Below are 24,888 nucleotides of genomic sequence, written 5' to 3'. Positions count from 1 at the left end.
TCAAACTGTCCATTCCAGAAAGGGATTTTCTCTTCCAGAGAAATGTTTCATAGGTGCCATTCTTTTTTTTTTTTTAAACGATTTTTATTGCAGATACTCAGACATGGTAAGGGTTACAGTGGCAGCATTATTCAGGCAAGACAGTTACATATTGAAATACACTTCACGGAGCCCCCGGTGCCGCATCAATGCATAGTCCATAGGTCGGTCTGACCGTGTCTTCGAGTCTCTCTCGGTGCATCACCGCCATAACATAATTGGTGATCACATTAGCCAACTGGGCATCTGCTTTTTTGGTTTTGTTGAACCCCCCCCCCCCCCCCCCCCCCGCCCCCCAACAAGCACTATTATGAATGGAAGTCGGTAGAACATCTGCTCAATCAAGATCTAACATTACAGTCATGTTAAGGGCACATACATTCCCCGCCGTCCCCATCCCTCCCCCCCATACCTGGTAAACAAGTGGCATGAAAACATTCAAGCATGCATTGCGTGACTGGCGTATCAGTGTCTATTCCTAGCATGTCCTCTCATCCTCAACTCGCTCATCTTCCTATTCCGGGTCCACTCACGAGCCTCCCTCCCCAAGCCCACTATCTAGCCCATGATATTGTCTCCACTTTGACCAAACCCTTTTGAACTTTTTCGGGCAACCCCTCGATTTATACGTCACTCGCTCTGCCACCATGTAAAGGTCTAGTCCCCTTCTCCATTCCTCCATAGTGGGTACCGTCACAGCCCCCCAATATTTTGCAACATCCCGTTTTGCTACTACTAGAGCTAATGTCAGGAAAACCAGTAAGGGGCGGGGGAGGTCAACATCATTAGTCATTCCCAAGAGGGCCAGTTTGGGCTCCTGGTCGAGCGATACAGACAGGACCTCCCGCAGTTCGGTGAAAATGAGCGTCCAGTAGGATTGTATTTTCACACAAGCCCATAGTATGTGGAAAAAGTCCCCTCCCTCATGGTGGCATCTCAGGCATCTATCGTCTGGTGTCTTCCCCATTTTGAACAATCTCACTCTATCAAAGTACGTCCTGTGGAGCACGTTATATTGGATCAGACGGAGCAGGGATTTGATAGCCACCTCCCTCGGGTGCATGAGGATAAGGTCCCAGTCAATGTCTTCCAGTGTCCCTACTTCCCGTTCCCAAGTGGCCCTAAGCCTTGCCAGGTCCCCCAGCATGTTGTTTGTCATAGGTGCCATTCTTAGGACATATCATATCCACTAAGTAATTGATCACTGAAACGATAAGCAATGTTTGCTTGAGGGATGTAATGGAGTTTTTTTTTTAAACATATGTAGGAGCGTGGTGACAGCTGTGCAGGGAAAGAGGATTAGAGGCCTACATAACATGGATTGTGGATGTGTAGCTGTCGTTAATGTGGGATATGCCGCCATTATACATAACGAAAGCTTTGCTTTTGTCTTCTTTATGTCACTTTGAACTCCACTGTGGGAAGCAACCCCCTTATGAAGAGTAACCCATTAATAATCTGTATGTCTTACTATAGTCAACACCACTTTACATAAAAATATTTCACCCAACTTTGCGCTCTAATTATCAGTTATAAGGGTCTCTCTGGGCATGAAATTAGCCAGAACTTACAGACACTACTTAAAATGTAGTTACACGTTGGGCACCCAGCACATGTCAATGACCGAAGAATGTGTTTGGTGTAGGAATATTATTATTGTCCTGGTAATTCTGTAATAAAGGTTTATTCCGACAATGGTATTCTTCTATCTGCAGAAAACATTGCCATTGGCAAGCAGTAATGTTTCAGGACAGTGTTTTGTGTGTTTAGATTACTGCTGCTATTATTAATTTACTACTGGGTGGTAATTTACCACCGCTGGTAACCACTCCCAATATTTATGAAAATCAAAAATACACCTATTGTTTTGTTGAAACATGGCTACATGGTATCTCTTTCCGCCAGCTTTAAGTGTTAAAAGGGAACAGATGTAGGGCTTTTTTGACATGAAAGAAATCATGGGCAGCTGCCCCTTGTGTGCCTATGGCCCTTTCATTTTAACGCATTTCTTTAAAGAGACATTAGTTGAATTTATTGTCACTCTCATTTGCGTCTTTCTTATCTGATTGCAAGTTGGATGGTACTGGCGGTGGGGGTGAAAACTCCACATGCAAAATTTGCTTCCTTGCGGTAACACCATGCCAGTAATTCCCTGGGATTAGACTCCAGGGAATAACCGTGTGTGGCCATATTTTTGAGTTGTAAAGCCACATTCGGCTTTGAGAAGGTGGTAAATATGTGCTGGGGCTTCTCTGCGGGATGTCATCTGTGATAGATCAGTAAATAAGAAAATATGAATAAGAAAAGGCGTGGGAACGTTTTTATTCCAAATCAAAGGGGACACCAATAGCTTGCTGTGTGCCCACTCAAGAAAACATAATGAAAAGTAGGGCCGAGGAGGCGGCAATGTATGTATAGTGTGTGTCAGGGTAATAGGTGGGGGGGACTGCGTATAGAAAGGGAAAATAAGTGCGTGAGGGGTGGGTGGAGACATGAGCGAGAGAACCAAACTGGGGGGAAGCACATTGGTGAGAGCAACAACGAGTTTGGAGGAGGAGAGAAGCACGTATGGCGAGAGTGCAACACAGTGCGGGATGAAAGAGTAACAAGGAGCATGGTGAAAGTGAAGCACATGAGGAAGACAGCTGGAAAACAGATCATTTTCATGGAGTGCTCAAGCAAAATAGAAAAAGTAGATCCCTAAAAGTAAACAGTGGTTGGGCACATGTAAAGAGGTTATGCTCTAGGAAAGGTAGGATAGACATTGCAAGCCGTTGAATAACAAGCAAGCACATGAGTGACAATAAAGCTAACTAATGCTAAGCAATGGCTGGGCTTTAAATCCCACTGTAAGGGTTTGGTGCTCTAACATTATGTCTTTTGCTTGACCTAAAATGACACTGTTTAGTTCCCAGATGTTTACAGTGATTTGTTTTTCATTAGATCAAGAGAAATGAAATTGAAGACTACTGCGAACAATTGCTAATCAAGTACTACTGTATCTATTCACATCTTCACTAATGAAAAAACGTTGTATTACTGTTCCTCTGCATACATAGTTGCCTTTAGTGCATCTTGGGAATTTGATGTTTGTATTTTTAGGTCTCGGCTAGACAGCGAATGCGCTGTCTCGAAGAGATGTGTTGTTCATCTGTTGATTTACAGGCCACCCATCTCCTACCATTGGTAAACTTTAGCGTCATTCTTGGTATTTTTTTTATGCCATTCGTCATGGCATTCGGACGCCATGTCCTCTTCTTGTGTTTGGCCCTCTCATAGCGCATGGACCAAGTACATGTTTACTTACACTGCTGCTGGTTGAGAAGCAGTTATTTCTCTGTTTTCAAGCACTCTATAGGAGTACTTGTGTTTTGAGGTTGTCTCCCTCTACACATACACACATACTACTAAAATGCATGCACTTGTACATGAACCAATGCCTTTCTTAAAATGTTGTTAAAATACAAACACTAATTTATACTTTTTGCACGATCCCTTGGCATTGGAGCACTCACTTTGTCGTCAGTCTTGCCATAGGGTGTACACTAGCCGATGGTATTGGTGCACCGTAAGTGCTCACTAGTTACATTACACAATGAAACATTAATTTTTGTTGTTGATCCTCCTTCAATTGTTTTTTTCCTGTTGCTGCTTGCCCATCTCTCCATCCCCGCCTGCTTTACCTGTCCCTCCCACATCCTCCCTGTCGCTGCTTTTTTTTTTTTTTTTTTGCACAAACAGATGGTATTGGAGCGTTTGTCCTGTCCCCATCTAGCCATAGTGCTCACACTAGCTGATGGTATTCGAGCACTGTGTACTCACCAGTTACATTGCACAATGACACATTCATTGTCGTTGGCAGGAGGATGTGTAAGTGATTTGCGCAGAATCACAGATTGTTCACCCAACCATGAGATTTGAACCTCATGGCCCAGTTCCCCTGTCAGCATCTCCGGCCATTACGCCACATCCCAACTTCACTTCAAAACTCCAAATCTTTTTCTCACTATCATTTTCACATTTGTTCAGCAATAGCCCGTTGTAACACTGAATAAGCATTGGAAAAGCCAATAAATCTCGGCAATGGCTGAGCTATTGGCCTTGTCAATGTGAATGTCTTTTAGCCATACTGTCTATCAGCACATCTGCACATCTGAAAGTCACTGAAAAAAAGTGATATGATGTGGACAGTGCAGGATAATTCATACATAGCTCTTTTTGTGTTAGTATGGGCAAGACAATAAACTTAAGATGGGTGGGGCAAAGAGAGTCGGCGGCGGCTCAACATCCTGTCATTCTGGGCTCTCAGTAACATTCAGCCATGCAGGACAGCAGATGTGCTGCTGGACAACATGGCTAAAAGACACTGAAAGCTCGGGCATTGCTGAGACCTGCTGGCTTTGCCATTGCTTGTTATTATATCGATCTACCTTTCTTTACACTTCTAGTCTGATCAATATGTTTTTCTACGTATCTTAATACATTTTCTATTCTCTCTTTAACATACTCATTTGCATATTACTTTAAAGAAGTACTGTAGGTTTGCTTTATGAGCACCTTCATTTAAAAAAGTTGAGAGGTCAGAATGTACTCTTTAACTACTCGTATAGGATTGCTTTGGAACAGCTCCCAAAAAACAGTTCATGCAAAGTGCTTTCAACAAGCAGAGCGGGGACAAATGGAGGATGGGGAAGAGGACACTGAAAGAGGTTTATTCAAGGGAGCGAGGAGTGAATGAGCGGATATATTTATGTGCTCGGAGCATTATTGACTTTACCGGTGGGCCTCCTTATTAACCCTGTCCTGTGGCTACGGCCCATTAGTTGGTCAAGGGTCAACCACGAGAGTTAATTACTTGCTCTGCACCCAGCAGTGACATTATGACATGGAATGATTGGCGCCAAATTAAAGCTAATGAGGAAAAAAAGCTATAATTAGTGATGCTCGTCCTCGGTCCCAACATTTCGGTGTTCCTCCTCCGCCTCTCCTTTTATGGAACATTTTGCTGTTGATGGGGTAGTTCTCTAGTAGTGTTCTAGACCTGCATCCAGAGGGCAGTGGCACTCAGTATGTTTTATTATTCCCAAGGAGCAGGCATGTAAGGACAAAGAAACCCAGAAGTGCTCCTGCAAATCTGACAGGTGTAGATTTCGAGGAGTATTTTGAATCTCAAAATGCACTTGTGAAATTTCTATTAAGTTTAACATTTTCATGACTAACTATCTTTAATTTGGCATTTACATTTTTTTTCTTCTATACAATGAATGTATTTTTCCCTGTTGAGAAACCCCTTGCCATACCGTGGAATAATTTACCCCTGTCTTTCGCAGGAGTGCATTAGCATATGTTTCCAGGGTCGGAAACACATTGCAGAAACCAAACAACTGTGCAGGCCTTGATTCCTGCTCATAGTTTGAAGTGCTGGTCTTATTGTATAGGTTATTAAATCTGCTGAGAAGCTAACTGCAGAACGTTTGTGAATACCCACAAAGTTATGAGCTTATTATTGTTCACCTTCTATTGCAGGATTACACACATTGAGACAATACCTAATGTGTCCAAACTCGTAAACTTACTAAGGTGGCAAATCCAGAGTAATGGGACATTTTCCACTATTTTAAGCCGTTCTTAAAATTGACATATTACACCAATCCTAAATTAAGTCATTAGCTGCTAGATTCATCATTGTCCCGTTTTGCGAGTCCTTAATAGCGTATTATTAAGGAATCGCTATTAGGGGCTTGCAAAACGGGATTCATGTAGGCCCATAGGAATGAATGGGGAGTTATTCCTTATTTGCGATCAGCAATTTGCTAATCGCAAATAAGGATGCGATTTCATTGGGGGGGCCAGGGGTGTCCAAAGGCCACCCTGTAGTACCCCTGAAATGAAAATGTAGACTGTTGTTGAGCACACACATGTCCAAAGGACACGTATGTGTGTAACATACAACTGAGAAAAATGCACAAAAGTAAATTTTTCTCAGTTTTCGCTATTTACCACGAAGTCAGACTTCGCGGTAAATAGCGGCCAAAAATAGCGATTTCGCAATTTTTACATGCTTCTAGAATTGCATTTAAGGAATCTCTAATTGAGATTCCTTAAATGCAATTATTCGCAAATATGCGATTTCTAAAAATGTGATTTTTGCATTTGGGATGATGAATCCCAAATGCAAAAATAGCGCTCGCAAAGGGCCAGATTCTCAAAATCTGGCCCTTTGCGAGCCGTTTTCGGCTTGATGAATCTGGCCGAGTATGTGGAAATTTTATTTGTAAATATCTTTTCTGTGTGCTAAAATGTTTACAAATCATGCTCATTGTCTCATGCATTGTTTATTGTAATAATATAGCCAGCCTCTAAGGACTACTATGCCTGTTGTTGAAGGTTCTAACTACTCGCTATATGTTTGACTCAGACTGCAGTAGACATTTCCAAGGGCTATACTGGCCATTAAAGGTCCTCTCCCTAAGTCATAGGCATGAGTCATAGGTGGGGGTAGGAATGGGAACTTTAATAATCAGTATATGCCAGTACAGAAGGACTATAATGCTATTAGAACATTCCATCCGCTGATAAAACAGTGCTGTAAGTTAAAATGGAAGAAACAGAAAGACAACATTGACATGTTAAAGTGGAAAGTGTCTATGAGACATTGGGGGCCTTCTGCCAATCCATAGTCTTTTGTGGAGCCCTCATGATTCTAGGTGGCCCCTGTACTGTTACACGAATAAAACTCGTAAACTTATTAGTAAAAGCTCCATAGTCTTCTGTGGAGCCCTCATCATTCCAGGTGGCCCCTGTACTGTTACACAAATAAAACTTGTAAACATATTAGTAAAAGATCCATTGTCTTCTGTGGAGCCCTCAACATTACAGGTGGTCGATGTACTGTTGCACAAAAAAAAACTCGTAAACATATTAGTAAAAGCTCCATTGTCTTCTGTGGAGCCCTCATCATTCCAGGTGGCCTCTGTACTGTTACACAAATAAAACTCGTAAACATATTAGTAAAAGTTCCATTGTTTTCTGTGGAGCTCTCATCATTCCAGGTGGCCCCTGTACTGTTGCACAAATAGAACTCGTAAACAAAATGGTAAAAGAAACACACACAAATAATTCAGACAATGATGGAAATACTGATCAGGTTTGAGAAATTTTGAAACTGTCCACCAGTGCCTCAGTTCGTGATTGGGGACCGGGCATGTCTGTTCTACTGATGTATTAAGCTGCTGTATGAACTAGTACTGGAGTAAAAAAAATGCAGATATAACACTAATGTTGTTAATTGAAGTGCGATGTATACCTTTGTTTCCATAGTCTCTTAATAAAATCGTTCTTTTTTTCAGAAATCTTGGAAAGTCCGGACTAAGAGTGTCCTGTCTGGGTTTAGGTAAGTCATTCCATAAAAAACTGTTTCTTAGATCATGTCTTTGTAGACCCAATTAAATTACATTGATCTGAAAGTAGTTTCTAATTATATCCTGGTAAATGCAGGCATTTGATTTGCTAGTAGCGGAAATTTTTACTTTCACTGGCTTCTCTTTTATTTGATTCAAAATATCATTGATATTGCAATCCCTTGCATAAACCCGCCAGATGAAGAAACACTTTAAGGCTCATACTAACACCCCTGGATGCTGGTGATGATTCTACTCCTCGAAATTAACAATATGGTGGTTGCGTTAGCTCCATTTGTGTTGAATTATATGGATTATGGGTTGATCCCTGAGTTATCAGGAATTATTGGGCATATATTTAATTCCGGGTCAGATTTCCAATGTAATGCTTCACTGCCACTTGCAATTTCTCTCAGAGATTTCGGCTGCTGCCAGCTAATAGTCTGCAGATTACATGACTATTGATTTTGGGAACAAGGAACATCATTAATTATGGGCCTTTGGGTTTTTCTTCAAAGCAAGTAGCCGATTTGTTGTGCAATGAAGGGATAATCTCTTTGGTCTGGGCCTGAGCCTCTTCTACCCACCCACCCTTGCCAAGACCTGTAAAAATAAGCACGTTCTTTCACTTGTATTTTACTAATAAGACTTATAAATATGTATCTAAAATGTACCCTTTACTAGCCTTAAATTATTTAACAGTGAGAGAGCCTCCATGTAAACGTTACCATATTCAATGGTTTTAATTGATAGACACCTATGTAGAACATCAAATCCAGCGTTGCACATGAAGACAGCACCTAACAGTGTCAAAATTGATTCAGGATGTTAGTAGGATATCCTTATTTTAACCAAATATTGGAATATGTAGGAAAAAGCACACACAACCCAACCCAACCCATATACTCCCTATCGATATGTTCTACTAAATATCTACTTGGTTAAATTAGTTGCCCTTGTTACTGCACTCTCAAAAATGCCCATGTATAGGGGAAACATTCAGCATGTATAGATTTTTTCATAACCTGCATTTTCGCAAGCACGATTATGCATGCTAAGCCTCTTACCCCAAAAAACATTTTGTAAACAGCACATGAAAAATCCCTCTGGGTCCACTTCAGTTGATCAGTCAAACCGAAAGTAGAAACCCTCAGGCACTCGGATATGACGGATGAACCTTGCATGTAGCATCTACCTACTTGGACACTAGTGCTTTGCCTGTGCCAAGGAAGGACCAAGGCACATTTATGTGCCAACAGCTGTGAGGCAGCCTACCCACCTTGCTCCCCAACACCACTGTGGAGATTCTCTCTCACTTTTCAGGAGGCACCTTCCTATTTCTCCCCATCAAGCCATCATTCTTCTTAATAAGGTACCTCAACTCCTGTCACATATTTCCCTTTTATTATCGACCTGTCCAAAACATGGAGGCGTTCTTCGTTGCTTCTACGGTGGGTTGACATTTCACACTGTATTTTCCTAATGCCCCAAGTCAAGAATACTTCCTGCTACTTCTTTTTTTATTCTCTGGTGGTATTTGGTTGCTCGCTACTTCTTCTTTTTCTCCTATTCCTCACTCTTTCCAACATATTTACCTTTCCGAGCAAGCCTTCTGTTTACTTGCTTCACATTTTACCCCCTCTAGGTTTGCTGTACCGGTGAAATGTTCACTGGCTTACATCTCTTCATCTCATTTCTATTCCTATTTGAGCCCTCTCCCCTTGCGTTTGCTTTCCAAGACCCTCCTCCGAAGCCTGTCCCAGGATTTCTTGCTGTACTTCTTTGCCCTTTTCCTGCATGCTGTACTAGATAAATCTGTATTTTTAGTTCGTTTATTTGTATAAGCTCACGTAGCTGATTGCAATGGTTTTAATTAATTGAGCAAAAAAGAATTACTTACTTACTTGCAAGCTGTGAACTTTAGCAACATTGCTTCTTCATAAGCCTTTGTATCGTATGTGCTCATCTCCATGCTACTCTCACTGCTGTGCTTTTTATCTCGCATTTTTCCCTCTCCTTACCATTTTATTCTTCATCTTCCGCCCCACTGCGTTCTCTTCCTCTTTCTGATGACCTATCTACTCAGTCCTGAACCTCTGCCATGCCTTCTGAATTTAACTCCCCAATGAGTTTGGCCATTTCCCCCATTTTACTTCACTACCCTGACTCTTGTTCTGATTAGGTCTTCTTTTCTCCCATGCTTGAAGAACTGCCCCTTACCCCCATTGGACTCATCTTTCCTTTCCTTCACTCACATTACTTACTTTTGCTGATCTGAATCATGAACTGTAAACCACCATCCCCTCCGAAAGCTTCTGAACATGTTTTTCTCTCTTGTATCCCTCCTTCTGTACTTTGTTTTGCTACTTCCTTTTCTATAGCTGGGGGGATCTATTTTGCCTTTTTTTCTCTTTCATATCCTACATCATAGTTGCATTGGATTATTGTTAATTCATCTACCCACACTGCCAGTGTCACTTGGCATGTTCTTGCTCCTTCCCATCCTCTTTACCAACTGACCCTCCCTGCATTCATCTCCGCTGTGAAAGTGGAGGCTTTACCAGTGTGTTCAAAATGTAGCCTGGCCAGCAATTATTGCATAGTAGCTACCATTTAGTTTGCTTTCCATCTCTGAGACATACCAGTGGTTCCCACAAGGTTGCCCTGCTGCCCTCACTTTCCAGTGTGCCTCCACCACCACAAATTGCTATTCTTGTTCTCTTATGTCCTGAAAACAACTCCCCTTCAAAGACAGCAAGAAATTTATCGTAACTGTAAACACTGCAATATTCAGCTCATATGCGTTGTGCAGAGTTACAGGAAAAAATGGGGAAACCCAAAAGCCGCTGGACCTGGGTCATATACAGTATAAGAAAAGGTGGTCAAGTGGTAATACTCTAATCATTCGAAAAAACACACCAGGCCAGAGATCCTGCAACCTGGGACGAACTCGGAGACCGAATTGGGATCCATTCCATTTTGAATTCTCAAGAACCATTGATTCTTTTCGATTCTTTCCATTTATCAGCCACAGGACTCTAATAACCGAAATGTAATTGATATTGCAGCCCACTTTGTGTCCGCCTCTTCGACATTGAAGCCCACAGGCCCAACCTTTTCCATTGGTACTCACCAGACTTCCTCTAGGTTTCATAAAGGGTGTCTCCATATGTCCTGATGAAGACCCCTTTTGAAGGATTTAACTTCCCTTCACACACGATTAGGGTTGAAACGTTGATCGTATCGCTTGTTACCACATGTAGACAACAGCAATTAATTTACTGTGTTACTGAAATACTACGTGGTTTTACACCAATGTAACCCTTAGCATGGCTGGACAGGCCACCATTATTCCAGGATGTAAATATTGCACATTGCCTTTCACTTCCAGATAAACCTCCACCTGAGCACATCCTAGAGCACTTCCTCCTTTTCTTTCCTTCTGGAGCTCCTGAGCATGAATATGTAAATACATTTGCTAAGCGCAACATGCTTATTATGTTCGGAGTATAATTAAACGTGCAATTGAATCAATTAGTGTATTACCACTGTGACTACCTTTTATTGTATATGCTTGGTGCAGGCAGCCACCTAAATTGACTATGAAATTGCCTATTCATATGACATTGTTGCTAGTTGCTCTAACCACTTCTCTACCTCTCACTGATCTGATTCTCCAGTGGCTCCTTACTCAGCACAAACTGTTCAACTTATGGGGCGTCCTCCCCCATCCCCAGGAGTTTATTTACGGTGTCCACATGACTGTGTGGCATTTCCCAAATATTACTGGTATGCTTGAAGATTGCCCCTTTGATCAAGATGCTTTAGGTTTATTGGTGGCTCTGATCTAAGATCATATCACAGCCCTTCACAAAAAAAATAGCGCACAGTATGCTTACCTTATTCCTATTGGCTCCAACGAGATTTAGGTATCAAAATGGGATCAGTATCCCGCCTCTTCAACTGATCACCTTCTCTTCAGTCTCCTCATTGCGCTGGCTAGACAAAATGAAAAGCGAAAACAGCTGGCAGAAGCCATGTTAACCGGAAAAGCACCCATCCTCAATACATTTGTGGTACTATTGCATGACTGCATCAGCGATTTCCCAAGGGAAGAAATTTGAAATTTCAGTCAGCTCCCCCCCTTCCCTCCCCCTTGACCCGCGGGCACTAACCCACAGCAATACTGATCTGTTAGCCCTCCAAAGTCCAAAAATCCGATTACTGAAAATGCCACTGAAATCACGAACTAATATAACATGGAAATTAGTTAGCTTTATGTATGTAGACATCTAGACCTTCCACATACTTCATATCTCTCTGATGCTGTCCACTCCCTCAATTATTTGAAACTGTATAACCACTACAAAATGTTTTTTGGCAACTTCATCAAATTTCAGTGCACATCAATGAATGATTTTGCTTGCATTAACAACTTTAGATCATTTCTGGTAATTATGCGCCCTGTCTGACTTCACAGATTATTCTGTTTAAAAAAAAACAGACGTGGGTGAGTTATCCAAGCATATCATCACCAGGGTACAAATACTTCAGATAAAATTCATATAAACCCAGTGAAAGGCAATATGTGGATGCACACGTAGGAATGCATTTAATAAATACAATGAGGTGAACGCCGTGGAAGTGATTAACCGTTTCAAATGTCGATATTTTTACAACTAAAATTGTATTAGGACACATTCATCAGGGCTTATATTTTTGTAAAGTTCAAATTAGAATATGATCTTTGTGTGTCCTAAACAGGTGTAATAAGTCAAGTATTTTTCTATTTATATCTTCATATAGTATTTTCCCCCAAGAGGGAATCATTTTCTAAGAAAGCAGCACTAGACATGTAGGGCTAGATGTAGGTAGCCCAATACCGGTCGTTAACGTTCGAAATTACCGAATTTCGGCCGTTACCGACCGGTATTAGGCTATTGAGATGTAGATGGCATTTTTGTAGGATTCGGTAACGAAAGGAATCGGTAAATTACTGAATTCTTAACATACCGATTCAGTAAATTACCGAATCCGTAATGTAGAGGGCACTCAAGTGAGTGCATTCCTCAGTTAAGGAGTTGGTCGTAAATAACGAAAACCTTCGAAAAAGCAATTTTTTGCTTTTCCAACACTGCGATGTGGCAGACATTCATGCCCTTAGGGCACATATGTGTGCCACATGTGCACCCATGCACTATTCAGGGGTGCAACAGGGTGTCAATGTGACGTCCTGCCACCCTTGAATGTGTTCCCCATTTTACCGAACCGGTAATTACCGATTCGGTAATTCACATTCATTCCTATGGGCCTCCAGACCCATAGGAATGAATGGGAAATACCGATTCGGTAAATACCGAATCGGTAAATACCGAATTTTACCAATAAGGTAAAATTTACAGAAAAATGACATACATACTATTTACCTATTCTTAAATACCGAATTGGTAAAATTCGGTATTTAAGAATCGGTAAATAGTATTTCCTACATCTAGCCCTTATTGTTTTACCACTCTTTCCGCAAAAGAAAATCCTTTATTATGAATTGGAAACTGGAAAACAGCGTTGTCATTGGTGACAATGTATAACCATCTGTTAAAGGACAAGATTCCTGGTACCTATCAAAGACTGATAAATCTAAAATGGTGAAAGGTAGAGCTGTAATTTGAATAACTTCCGTCTGGTGAAGTCCACGGCATGCGAGAGACTGGCTAAAACAGAACAGTGCAAAAAGATTAATTTGTCAGATATTTTTACACGGTATAAGGCAACTGCATATTTACTTTCATGGACTAAAATAATGAATAGAAATACTTAACTCTTCTGTATGTTTTTGCATGAACGTTTTATTCAAGTGGTCCATTTGAATTGAAACATATCTCTTTGCAGGAACATGGGTGACGTTTGGCGGTCAGATCACAGACGAGGTAAGATATGCAAAAGTTTTATTTTCTTTAAACGAACTCCAAATTAACCATTTTAACTTTTTTCATCGTGAGTGTACTTTACACTTGAACATTAACACCAAGTTTCAGAAGGAGTTAGGAAATTTTTAGGGAAACTTTACGTTAAAGTTGTTAGAATTAAAGATCTGAAAATCAAAATCCATTTCTAAATAGCTTTTTACACTTTTTTTCTAACTGGATACTACTCTTTTGCAAAAGATTTGCTGAAGTGGCTTCGACTATGTGCTCTGCAGCCAAAAAAGAAAAACATGGCCTACACTAAAACTCAAAGAGAAACCAGATGGTGTACTTTTCCCATGTAGGCACTGTAAGGAAGTCCATCTGTGGTGGTATCATAAGCAGGGCTTCTCCCTTGTTACTATATTTTTGAAAGCTACAGGTGACCAGTCTCGAGATGTGGTATATGGTAACCGGTTTTTGAGTGGATTACTGACTATTGATCCCTGTTGTATCTATGCTAAACATTTTTGTTTTGTTAAAGCTAGCACTTGTGTACACGCAAGCCAAGCCATGAAATCTGTCATTCAGTACATAACGCCCTTCTTGCAGTCAGTAGCCTGCTGCTTCCTTTTAAAGAAAAAGTGTTTGCAGAGTTTCAGAATTTCACAACCCCTGCTAGCAAGACACCCTTATCTAGGAAATAAGAATAGAAAGTCCAAGATGTATAACTTTTTTTTGCACAGTTTATTGTGAAGACTCCACTATAGTACTTAATGTGTGCCTATGGTGGGCACCACCAGCATTTTCTAGGGACAGGCACTTTTTTCATCATAAGACTTTTTCCCAGAGAAATGAGGAGCAAGAGAGAGATTGGAACACATTGAGTGAAGTAAAACTTGAAGTGGAATCAAAGCAAAGGAGTCTTGTTAGCTGGCAACACCAGCTTTTGGCAGCGGACTCTTAAGAAATACTTTAGGGTTGTGCACCATCATCATCTTCTGTATTCGATCATATTCGAAAATGACCATAAAAGCACATATAAATACATCAATAAAAGTTATGATTACAAAAACATTATTAAAAAAAATTCCAAGTATTTCTTCACAATCCTAGAATAAGATGAGATTAGATAGAAGTAAAAAATATAAAAGAAAAAACAATTCATATAGCTAGTCTAGGTGCGTTCTAGTTGCTGATCGTACTCAATGAGCTGTGTGTCACCCTCTTCCTCATGCAGGCCCATAAGAATGTTGCCACTGAATAGCAAACCAAAGGGTCTGGCAGTGCTTTTAAAAAGAATAGTGCTACCCGACACTGCCTAAATCCCATTTTCTTTAAAATTGGTTTAATAAAGGCTTTCCTTTCGCTCTCGTAGAGCCCGCAAAATAAAACTATGTTCAGTTCAGTTTGGGGTGATAAGTTATCACACGGGCACAAAGTTAATTTGGAAAGATTGTATGTTTTCTCAGGATAACCAAGCATAAGCGGAATCAGAGTAGTAGGGAATCTTTATAAAATGAATCTGTGTTGCACACTATTTATTTTAACACATATATTCGAAATCTCCCTCCATTGCTGCGGTTTTAGGTAGATAAAGCTGTGCTGCGTGTTTCTCTTTATAATGGTCCCTAAGCTTGTATTCAGCCATCAACATAAACATGTTGGTGACTTTCTGCTTCAACACCTTTTTACAAGCCAGGGGATCATAGAAAAGTTTGTGGCGCCCTATCTCTTTTAAAACTGACTGCACGTAGGTTAGCCACTTAGATCTTTTCCAGTTGTATGCAACTCCTTATTACTGTTTGGGTCAAAAGTAGTGTGTCTCTCTTCCAGATAGAATGCCATAGGAGGAGTGTGGCTAATTGTATTTGATCTGATATGTAGGGAAGGGACAATTCCGTGTGTAAAATCCCATTTGTGAAGGAGGAGGGGAAGCCCACTAGAGATTTAAAAAAATAGTTTTTGATGATTTGTAGTGATAAGGGTACAGCCGTGCCCCAAACCCCTGCTCCATAGGTCACTGCTGCTTTTACTCTAGCCCGGTATATGCTTTTTATTGGAAGTAGACGTTTAGCACCCAATTTCTTTGCAAAGGATTTTACGGCAATAATACCCCTCTCCATCACCAACCTCCTTCCTTCTATCAATTTTGCCCATGACAGATCTTTCTCAAACAAGATGCCCAAATAGGGGAAGGAGTCTACGACCTCGATTTTTCCTGTGTCCGCTCTAAAATGTGGTGCTTTGTCTCTTTTAGTACCCCCAGCTATAATTATGAAGGACTTAGATTGATTTATTTTTAGGTGTGAAGAGTCCATGAAAGAGACGTACGCTGTTATGAGCCTTTGCATCCCAATCCCCGTTCTTGCAATTAAAACAGCATCGTCTGCATAGGACAATATTGGTAGCATCTGGTTTTCGAAAAGGGGAACATCCCTAGTGGCCACTGTGAGCGCCTTCTCATCTCCATTTGTGTATAGAAGAGAAATGGGGCCAATACACAGCCCTGTCTTAATCCTATCGAAATGTTAAAAGGTTGTGTGCAATCTCCAGTTTTAGTATATCGCACTGAAGCTGTTGCATTTGTGTACAATTGCCTGATTCAATTTAAAATAGCCGGTTCAACCCACATCTTCTCCATTATATCCCATAGTTTATCATGTGCCACACAGTCAAAGGCCGCGCTTAGGTACATGAATGCCATGTACAATTTTCCGCTTTCATGGTGGTATATTTTTCACTGACCAATGCTAAATTCAAGCATTGATCCACAGTACCCCTTCCCTGCTGGAACACATGCTAGGCCTGGATCAGGATCTTATTTTCTCTAGCCTAGCTCTCTAACTTTGAGAGAAAGAGGCAACCCATGAGCTTTGATGTTGTGTCCAGCATGGATATTGGTCTGTAGGTTTTTGGGACGGCCTATCCCCTTTTTTATAGATGGGCACAATAACCCCCGAGGACCACGAGAGCGGAGGGCCTGTCATTAACATTAGTTAAAAGAGGAATCCACAAGTCGGGGTTGGTGTGGAAAAAGTCAATTGGAACCCCATCCGGTCCTGGAGCCTTTCCTGAGCTACAGGAGTTCAGCGCTACCTGTACTTCATTTAGTGTAAAAGATATAGGTACATAAGACGTTACCTGGGTAATCGGATGGTGGTTATTATTATCAGAATTTGGGGCAAAAATGTAGTCGTAGTGAGTAACCCCTGACTCCTCATCAACATTTACATCTGTTGTGGGGTCATTGATAAGTATGGTGCATTGACTAATTTCCAAAATTCACGGCTATTACCAGAGGAGGCTGCCTATTCCAGGTCAGCCCATAATATCTCCCTGATTTCTTTTTCTCTTGTTTTCCTTACCAATTTATATGTGAGCCGGAGCGTCCTTATCTGATCATTATTCCTGTGCTTGGCTTTTAAAGCGCACAACAAAGCCTTTCTTGCTCTTGTACATGGGGAATCAAATCAACCCCACTTCCACTATTTACGATTTCTTTCTTATTAATGCTGATTTTATTTTAAGTAGAATTTTACAAAAGGCTGAAACCACTACCCCTAGCTCAGCTAAGGGGTCTAGGCACAATTAAATCTCATCTTGTGTATTTGATATAAGTTCAGGGACCAGCTTCATTACGTCGATGTTAGCCCATTTCAGCTGTATCCCGTTTTTCCTAGACACAATTGGCATTTCCACATTTCTACGAGGTTGTCCCCCAAATGTTGGTACCTTCAGCTCCAATGAGACCATAGCATGGTCACTATATATCGTGAAAGAGTTATGTATCCTTTCGACCTCCTCAGCTAGGGGGCAGTCATGAGTATGTAGTCTATCGTGGACTCTACCCCGTTTCGTAGAAAGGAACCCGGCAAGCTTTCTGCTTTAAGATCTGAATCCGTGATTATTTCTAAGTTTAATGAACCCATTAACTTATTTAATCCATTACCATATTCACTATGTTTGAAATGGTATATGGGGTTACCCCTCATATCATCTATCCTACACACTGAGGAGTCTTTATAGTTGCAGGGGTGAATGTTAAACTCGCCTAGCCATATAATGTCGATATTAGAGATCTTATTTTTACAAACGATCTCTGTGATAGCTTTTTCGACTTCCCCCACAATCGTATGGATCCTTGAGCCAAATCTGTTATTGTAAGAGTTTATCAGAACCCATACCCCTTCCTGATGTGTCTCCAGTATCAAAATATGAAAACTTTGGTTAGAATATGGCGTCGTCTTTACTCTAATTGGTACATCATTCGTGATTAAAGTCAGAATTCCCCCCCTGAGGTAGATGGACATGCCTGAGTTATAAAGGATCGATAACCATTTATAAATACTGATTCAGTGGCCCATGTTTTCTGGAAACATACTATTTCTTGATCCTGCCATAGCTTTAACTAGTCGGTATCCATCAACTTATGTGCAATGCCAGCCGTTCCATGAAGCTATATTCAAAACGTGTCTATTTCTCACCTGTTGTGTATTGGGTAGTTGTGAGATCGCAGTACTATCCTTAATGGGGAAGTGTCGCCTTTCGATACGTGGGTGTGAGCTTATATGTACTGGGTGTAGTCAATCGGAAGCTTCGAGGTTAGTCAAAGGAGCATATCTATTGTTGGACCTCCAATCCATAATCTCAATGTTCCTCCAGGGAGTCCCCCCAAGTGTACTGCTCTTGACTGTAAGTGACCCACCGTTCTCGAAAAAATGGGAGGTTTGTAGAAAAAGCCCAGTGGTAGGGCAAAGATGCACATGTTTTTAGTATGGTCATTGCCCAAGTGCTCCAGTAGAAAACCAACAACAGATTCGCTTTTCAAATTCAAAACCACGCACTCTCCCGATAATTCTTTTCTGGCTGAGCCTACCCAGGGTACTCTTCTCCCCTTTATCAACTGGCTTGTGATGTTCCTACCTGTACTTCCGCCTTTTCCAGGTTTTGAGCTAGCCAATGAAGCGCTTTGGACATTAGTCGGGATGTTGATTCTACCTGCCTCTTCCGCAGTAAAGGCACATTCCCCAGAATTAGCTCCAAAGGGGCAGCTGCTGGGGGTAGATATAAACTTTGTACGTCATCTGGCTGGCTGCTCAAGGAAAAACTCGGTTCTATGTACCTACCTGGGCCTATCCATGTGTTATTTTGGCCCCAGGTACTACGAGAGAGTTCACCTCTTACAGACTTGTGTTGTCTATTGCATCTTTTGTTCTATTGAAAGTTAAGGGCCTTGTATTACTGCAAGCCTTCTGGTTAGAAGTACATTGTACTATATTTAGGATTACTCCCTCCTGATTGTCCCTTAATTGATGGTCCCTAGTTATCATTGCGGGGGTGGGGATCAGTGATGTTTTACTAAAATCGGTTCTAGACCTCTCCTGGATTATCGGGGACTGTGTATCCGCTATATGTGCCGAGCAGGGTTTGTGGGCAGGGCCATTGCTGCTGACAGGAAGCAGTGTAGTGTTGTTCACTCTACCAATTTACACTGTGCAAGTCACTTTGGCCAGTTGTCTTGTAAAGGCCAGCCTGACATGCGTAGTGTAAATCTCTCCACCTATCTGTCTCAGACAGCTAGGTGGAGAGCAGCTCAGGTACCCAGTGCCTACAGGAACGTAGAGGCAGCCCGCTCCAGCCAATCCTAGCGCTGCTTTCATGCTGCTCATCTGCAACTTGAGAGCAGCATCAGGATTTGCAGAAGGGGATTGGCTGAGGCCCTTTGGGGTGCTGGCGCACTAACAGCATTCAAGAAGAAAACAGGTGGAGGAAGAATTGTAGGTAAGTGCATTTTTTATTTTCTTATCTTTTTGGCCCACTGACAGACACTGTGAGATACTCGCATCGCCTTGACCCTCAGCTCTGGGTCACAGCCTGTTTCAAATCCGTTAACGAGCCATGATTGAGAGCTTTGGCCTTTGACCCTAAGAGCATGGTGATTTATTTAATGCCTGTCACTGCGTTTGGCTCTCCATCACCCCCACTTCCCTCCACTGTTGATGGTCAACAACCGCCGCTGCTTTTGCTCTACTGTACTGCTCTAATGTATGTCATGCAGTTGCCCTGGGGCCCCACGACCCTAGGAGCCCCATGCAGACCAGAATTTAACACTCATTTTCTGTTATTATTCCTGTGAGAGGTTGTCTAGGCAGGGCCCGGGACTACTTTGCCCGTGGGCCTATAATGCTGTATGTATACGTACATACAGCAATAGCAGTTGGGTATGCCCCCGAAAGATGCAGTGGGCTATTGCCAGTTAATCAGCCTAAAAGCCCTCCGGTTAATTTTCGCTAAACAATGTGAGATAAGTTTGCGCTAAACGTTTCTATGGTGACGCAGTGCGAAAGCCCGTCTTGAGGAGAGATTATTCAGCCTGCTCGTGCCAGGCAATATCTTCAAGAGGGATCGTGTTGGTGGCGGTGGAGTTTAATTTCATCCCTGGCAGGAGCGCATTACTTTATGAACAAAAGGAAATTAAAAATCTGTCACCGCCTCTTGCCTTATCGTGGTTTTGAGTTCAGAAGTATTCCTGACCTCCATAGTCTCAGCCCGACGATATCAGACAAAAAGAAATAGTAGCAGGAGTTGAATGTAAATTTTCCAGCAAAGCAGAGAAATCAATACACACTCTTCCTTTTGAAGCCTTTCTTACGAATGGAGGATGGGCTTATCTGTGTGGACATATTGTGCTTTCATTCCGGATAGTTCCATAATTGATATTAAAGCTGTGTTTTGATTCGAGTTTAACTTTGGCAAATAAGAAACAATTCACATTACTTTTTTAAACCAAGTACCTCCTTCTTTAGGCTTCCCAGATCTCACATGGATTGTTCAGCCCTTTTCAAGTTACAAGGACAGGAAAGCTAAGGGATTTAAGGTCTGCTCTATAAATAGCAGTTTTCAAACTAGGATGTGGAATTTACATACGGCTGGTTTGTGAATTGACATGCAATTGGTGGTGTGACCTATGTGCTAAATACATTGGATCCTGAATTGCACAGTTGCAAGGGATTGAATACAAATTAGGCGTGCCGCAGTTTGTGACCCCACGCGAATGGATGCAATATGAGCTTTGTGGTTGTTCCAGCAGACCACCATCTTTGCACTTGCTTTCTCAAATGAGAAATATTTTAAATGTTCTTTATTTTTGAAGCGGCCCTTGTTCATTAAAAGGGATAAGTGTTCTGTCTGGCTGTATGACACAACCATGCATTCATTTTCCTTGCGTTCCTTAAGAATGCAGGCAGAAGAAAGAATGCGTCTGAACCACACATTCCATTTACAACGAAATTCGTTACGGTGACTTTCCTTAGGGGGGTTGCTGGACTTTGGAATAGTATAATTTACTATTCCAACTCCAGTCACCCTAACAATAGGGAAAGCACTGGACTTTAAAGTTCAAAGACGCTTGACCTAATGCATGTCTTTGTAATGCCTTGCGTTGTAAATGTAATGAGTGGTTCAGACGCATTTTTTATTTCACCCGCGTTGCAAAGGACAAACCAATCATGGGCAGAGCAGCTGGGGCTGTTGGTGCTATGCCACACCCTTTTTGTTGGGGGGCCTTGCGAGCACTGTTAAATTTATTTTCACAAAAGCAGACTTTGACATTTGTCCAAGAACATTGTTTTAATTTGAATAGGTTGTCATGCACAGGAGAGGGGCCTCACATGATGCTAGGGACCTTGGCCATATAAGAAAACCAGTTTGGAGGGTCCCAAAACAGACTGGGTTTACTGGGCCTAAATTGTAGCAACTTGGGATTTTGAATCCCGTGTCCTGGGAACTCCCTACTGCAGAGCTATCAACTGGGAGCCAAGTGCCCCTTTTTAGCACTTGACTTTCAATGTAGTGAGACACAGCAGCTTAACGGTTACTTGAAAGTTCTTTGAGCTCAAGACTCAGAACCCTGCAGTATAACGAACAACACTTAATAAATCACTGTTGTGGCTGTGCTTCTTCTTCTACGAAGGAAAATCACTTTATTACACATAAAACTAAATCAACACCACCACCACCTTCTCCTCCTCCTCCTCCTCCTTTTTTCAATATTCAACACAGTGAATTCTTAGTTTTTCTTCTTCTTCTTTCAATATTCAACACAGTGAATTCTTAGTTTTTCTTCTTCTTCTTTCAATATTCAACACAGTGAATTCTTAGTTTTTCTTCTTCTTTCAATATTCAACACAGTGAATTCTTAGTCCTTCTTCTTCTTCTGCTTCTCCTCCTTCTCCTTCTTCGTTTTTCTTATCCTGCTTTGTTTTTCTTCTCCTCCTTTGATTTTTCTTTTCCTTCTTCGTTTTTCTTCTTCTTCGTTTTTCTTCTACCCGAAAAAAAGTTGTCAACCACAGGAACTAGCAACCAACGCCCGTACATGCAATAGTTTTTGAAGTGAAGTTACACAAAAAGGAGTGCTTGAAATCAGCAGACAAGTCTCCCTAGGCCATTATTCCAGTGACCTGAGAGATTTAGGGTGACTGTTTTTCAAATTAAGGTGAAGCTTCTGTTGTGGTCTGCCCTGCTCATAGTAGTCTCCAGAACAACCTCCAAACATTCGGTGTGCCCCTGCTCACAGGGCACCACTTCTTCAAGTTATGCAAATGTTTGTATAACCATTTTGGCTCCTGCTGACTATTGTCGCACCAGCGGCAAGCCCTTTAAACAGCTGTTGTGGGCTGGCAATGTTTTTTTTCTCCCTTTCTTGTTATTATCAGAAGCATGTTAATTTTTTGCCACCAGACGGGTGTCTCTGCTGCATGTTGGATGCCAACGTTCTGCACAAAGGGAACATGAGGGAGGCTCATGGCTTTCAATGACCCTAACAGCTCCCCTCCCATCTGGCACTTCCTCATTGCGAGTGGGAGCGACACGATCTATTGAGATTACTACCTGTGCGCATGCTGCTAACTAGTGGAATTGGGAGGAACTTGGCGGTCCCACACGTCCGCATCCCTGTCAGACATGCGCCATGGGAGTAGGGATCAGGAGCGGGCTTGTTCTCGATTCTGCTCAGGTGCACTGCCCATGTGATGTGGAGAATGCCAAGTTTGACTGCTTAACCATGTAGGATCTTTCGCAGCACTAGGCCTATCCGGGGGAAATTAGAAGGTCCCAGCTGGGACCAGATGGTTGTGCACATGTTGGATGAGTTCCTGGGGCTACTAGCCCTCCCAGGGAAATTGAAATTTCATAAAGTGATTTGCATGGTGCAACACTTTTTCAGTCTGGTGTTATTGAGAGCCTGCTGGGCAGCTATTCCCCAAGAGAGCACAACAAATGCAGATAAATCCGGCTCGGTTGGGCCATTTTCAAGGAAGGTTTTGCTTTGTCTACTGATAGTGTGGTAGCTCCACCAGATGCGTACTTTCCAAGCTTCCTGGCTCCTAGATTTTTCATGTTTTCTTGGAGGTCGTTTCAGATGCTTTTCCTCCAGTAATCAAGGGCATAAGGACCTGCTTTTGTGCCCCTTTAGCTCCAGTGGGTTGGCTGCACATCATGGCATTCAACCCAGGTTACACTACCTGCCTCCACTCTTGAGGCCTCATGGTCTCTGGCCACGTACATGTCACCTCTGTGTCCAGGAGGAGATAGGCTACTCTTCAGGAGTATCGATCACACGATCAGTCCACAGAAATTGCAGTGGAGCACTCCCTTCCAGAGTCCAGAGCAAGCCCACCCTCTGCTGTCCCTCACAAGCAGTACAGAGTCCAGAGCATTCCTCTTCTTCAGACAGTAGTTTGTAAAAACAGAGTCCATCCTTCCTCCACTCCTGCAGTTCCCTTTTTTTCTCAGTTTCTTCCTTGTACAGGGGTTTAAATGTTAAGATAGAAAGTTGTCATGTCTACCCAATCCAGAGATGCCACATCATCCCTGACGCAAACTGTCTAGGAGCTGCCTACTGGGTAGCTCACCCCTTCGTACAGCATGGTGGGACTTTTGAAAAAGACAGGATCAGACTTCAGTTTTTATGAAATATCTAATGAGCCTTAACCATTCCCTACCCCTGACTGCCACTTCAAATTGGTTCCTTCCTTCAAAGGCTACAATGGGAGCCCCAGGTGTGACTGCTGCCAGAGGTCTGACTGCCACTTGTTTGGCCTGAATGACATCCCCAGGCTAGTCAGTGAAGTGTCTTCTAATCAGCCTATGCAGATTTTACCTTTACTCTTTTCTTCTACAAAAAGAAGGCTCAATCCCCTCCAAATGAGCCTATTGTCTGGGAAGACTTTGACCTACTTTTGAGCTACCAGATGACCAGGAGAGTAATTAACTTGGCACAACCGGGTAGTTCTAAGCTCAAATATAATTAAGGGCTGACTATGGAAACTGCTGCATAACCCAAGAAGGTGTGCAAATAAGCCCAGATTACTATTATATTGCACGGTGGGCCTTTTTAACCATAAGGAAATATACTTTAATCTGTTCTCTATTTTGAGCCAATGCAAAGTCAATATTTTGTTGCACCTTTCACTTAGAATGCGAATATAGCACCACAGATCTTCAGGAGAACATCACTGCAGTCACACTCTAGTCAATAAGAAATTGGGCTGTTTGTTTTTGGAGGTCCATTTATATTATAACATATGCACAGGCTATAACTGATTCATTCAAGGTTCCATCTGTTACTGTCAACCTGTGCACAGGGACAGTGTTGAGGCAGACTGTAGTCTTCCTCACTAAGCCCGCATGTGTGGTCATCTGTGTTAGTTTGTAACCATAGTAGAGCCTCTTAACTATTTGACTATTTGATTTTTATCACCATTTATGATGTGCTACAAGAATGAAGATTAGCATCCCCGCCTAAGCCCCTCCCCCACCCCAAAACGATGCACCAAGTAACCAGTAAAACTATTCAGTCCCCCTTCTTTCCTCTAACACCCCATCCAAGGGCCACCCTTCACAGTACCAGTGATTACCATCCTAGTCTTGGAATTTAGGTGGTTCTAATTCTCTGAGTAGTGAAATAGTGTTTTAGTCAACAAGGCCCATGAGTCTGAGCACCTGATGACTTGTTAAGAATCTTTAATCCATACTTGGGTATATAAGGACAGTCTGTCAACCAAATGGGACTTGTCAACTAGGTTGTATGCAATATTTTCATGCACCAATGGAGACCAGCTCTTATGGAGCCATAGTTAATATGCACGAGCTGTCTTCTGTCCCCACAATGAGTGTTCTGTTTCACAGACCGTTATAGATGTGCCCTCCTCATGCCTTGAATGCAGTGTGAAGGAAAAATATCTCCTGCAAGTCTACCTAGAATAGTTAATTCCGATACATTATCAATATCTTAACCTTTAATATGAGAGATAGCAAGAAAACGCCTGTCCCATAAGTCTTTAAGCGTGGGAGAAGATCAGAGTATTAGCATGGGACTCAACCAAAGGATATGAAGCAAGCCCCATTTACATAAACCCTCCTGCAAACATTAGACTTTGTGTTGTCAGTTGCGTGAAGACGGGTTGGTGCAAGGTGTCATCAAAACAAGATTTTGAGGATGGTCTCATTTTCTTTGCAAGAGGGTTTCTGGGAACAGGTCAAAT

At 42.0% G+C, this 24,888-nt stretch overlaps 1 protein-coding gene across 9 annotated transcripts in view; it reads left to right on the top strand.

The window, feature by feature from the left end:
* KCNAB2 (potassium voltage-gated channel subfamily A regulatory beta subunit 2) overlaps positions 1 to 24,888 on the top strand; it is a 1,185,210-nt gene that overhangs the window by 794,198 nt on the left and 366,124 nt on the right. For all 9 annotated transcript variants that reach the window (XM_086921729.1, XM_086921727.1, XM_086921726.1 and 6 more), the window contains 2 exons: positions 7,389 to 7,432; positions 13,329 to 13,366. In XM_086921729.1, the coding sequence (XP_086777855.1) occupies positions 7,389 to 7,432; positions 13,329 to 13,366 (82 nt within the window). The remainder of the gene's footprint in view (positions 1 to 7,388; positions 7,433 to 13,328; positions 13,367 to 24,888) is intronic.

This window comes from Lissotriton vulgaris, chromosome 5 (assembly GCF_964263255.1).
Source record: "Lissotriton vulgaris chromosome 5, aLisVul1.2, whole genome shotgun sequence".
Lineage (NCBI taxonomy): Eukaryota > Metazoa > Chordata > Amphibia > Caudata > Salamandridae > Lissotriton > Lissotriton vulgaris.
The sequence above is the reverse complement of the archived record's forward strand: the minus strand, read 5'-3'. Positions and strand labels throughout refer to the sequence as shown.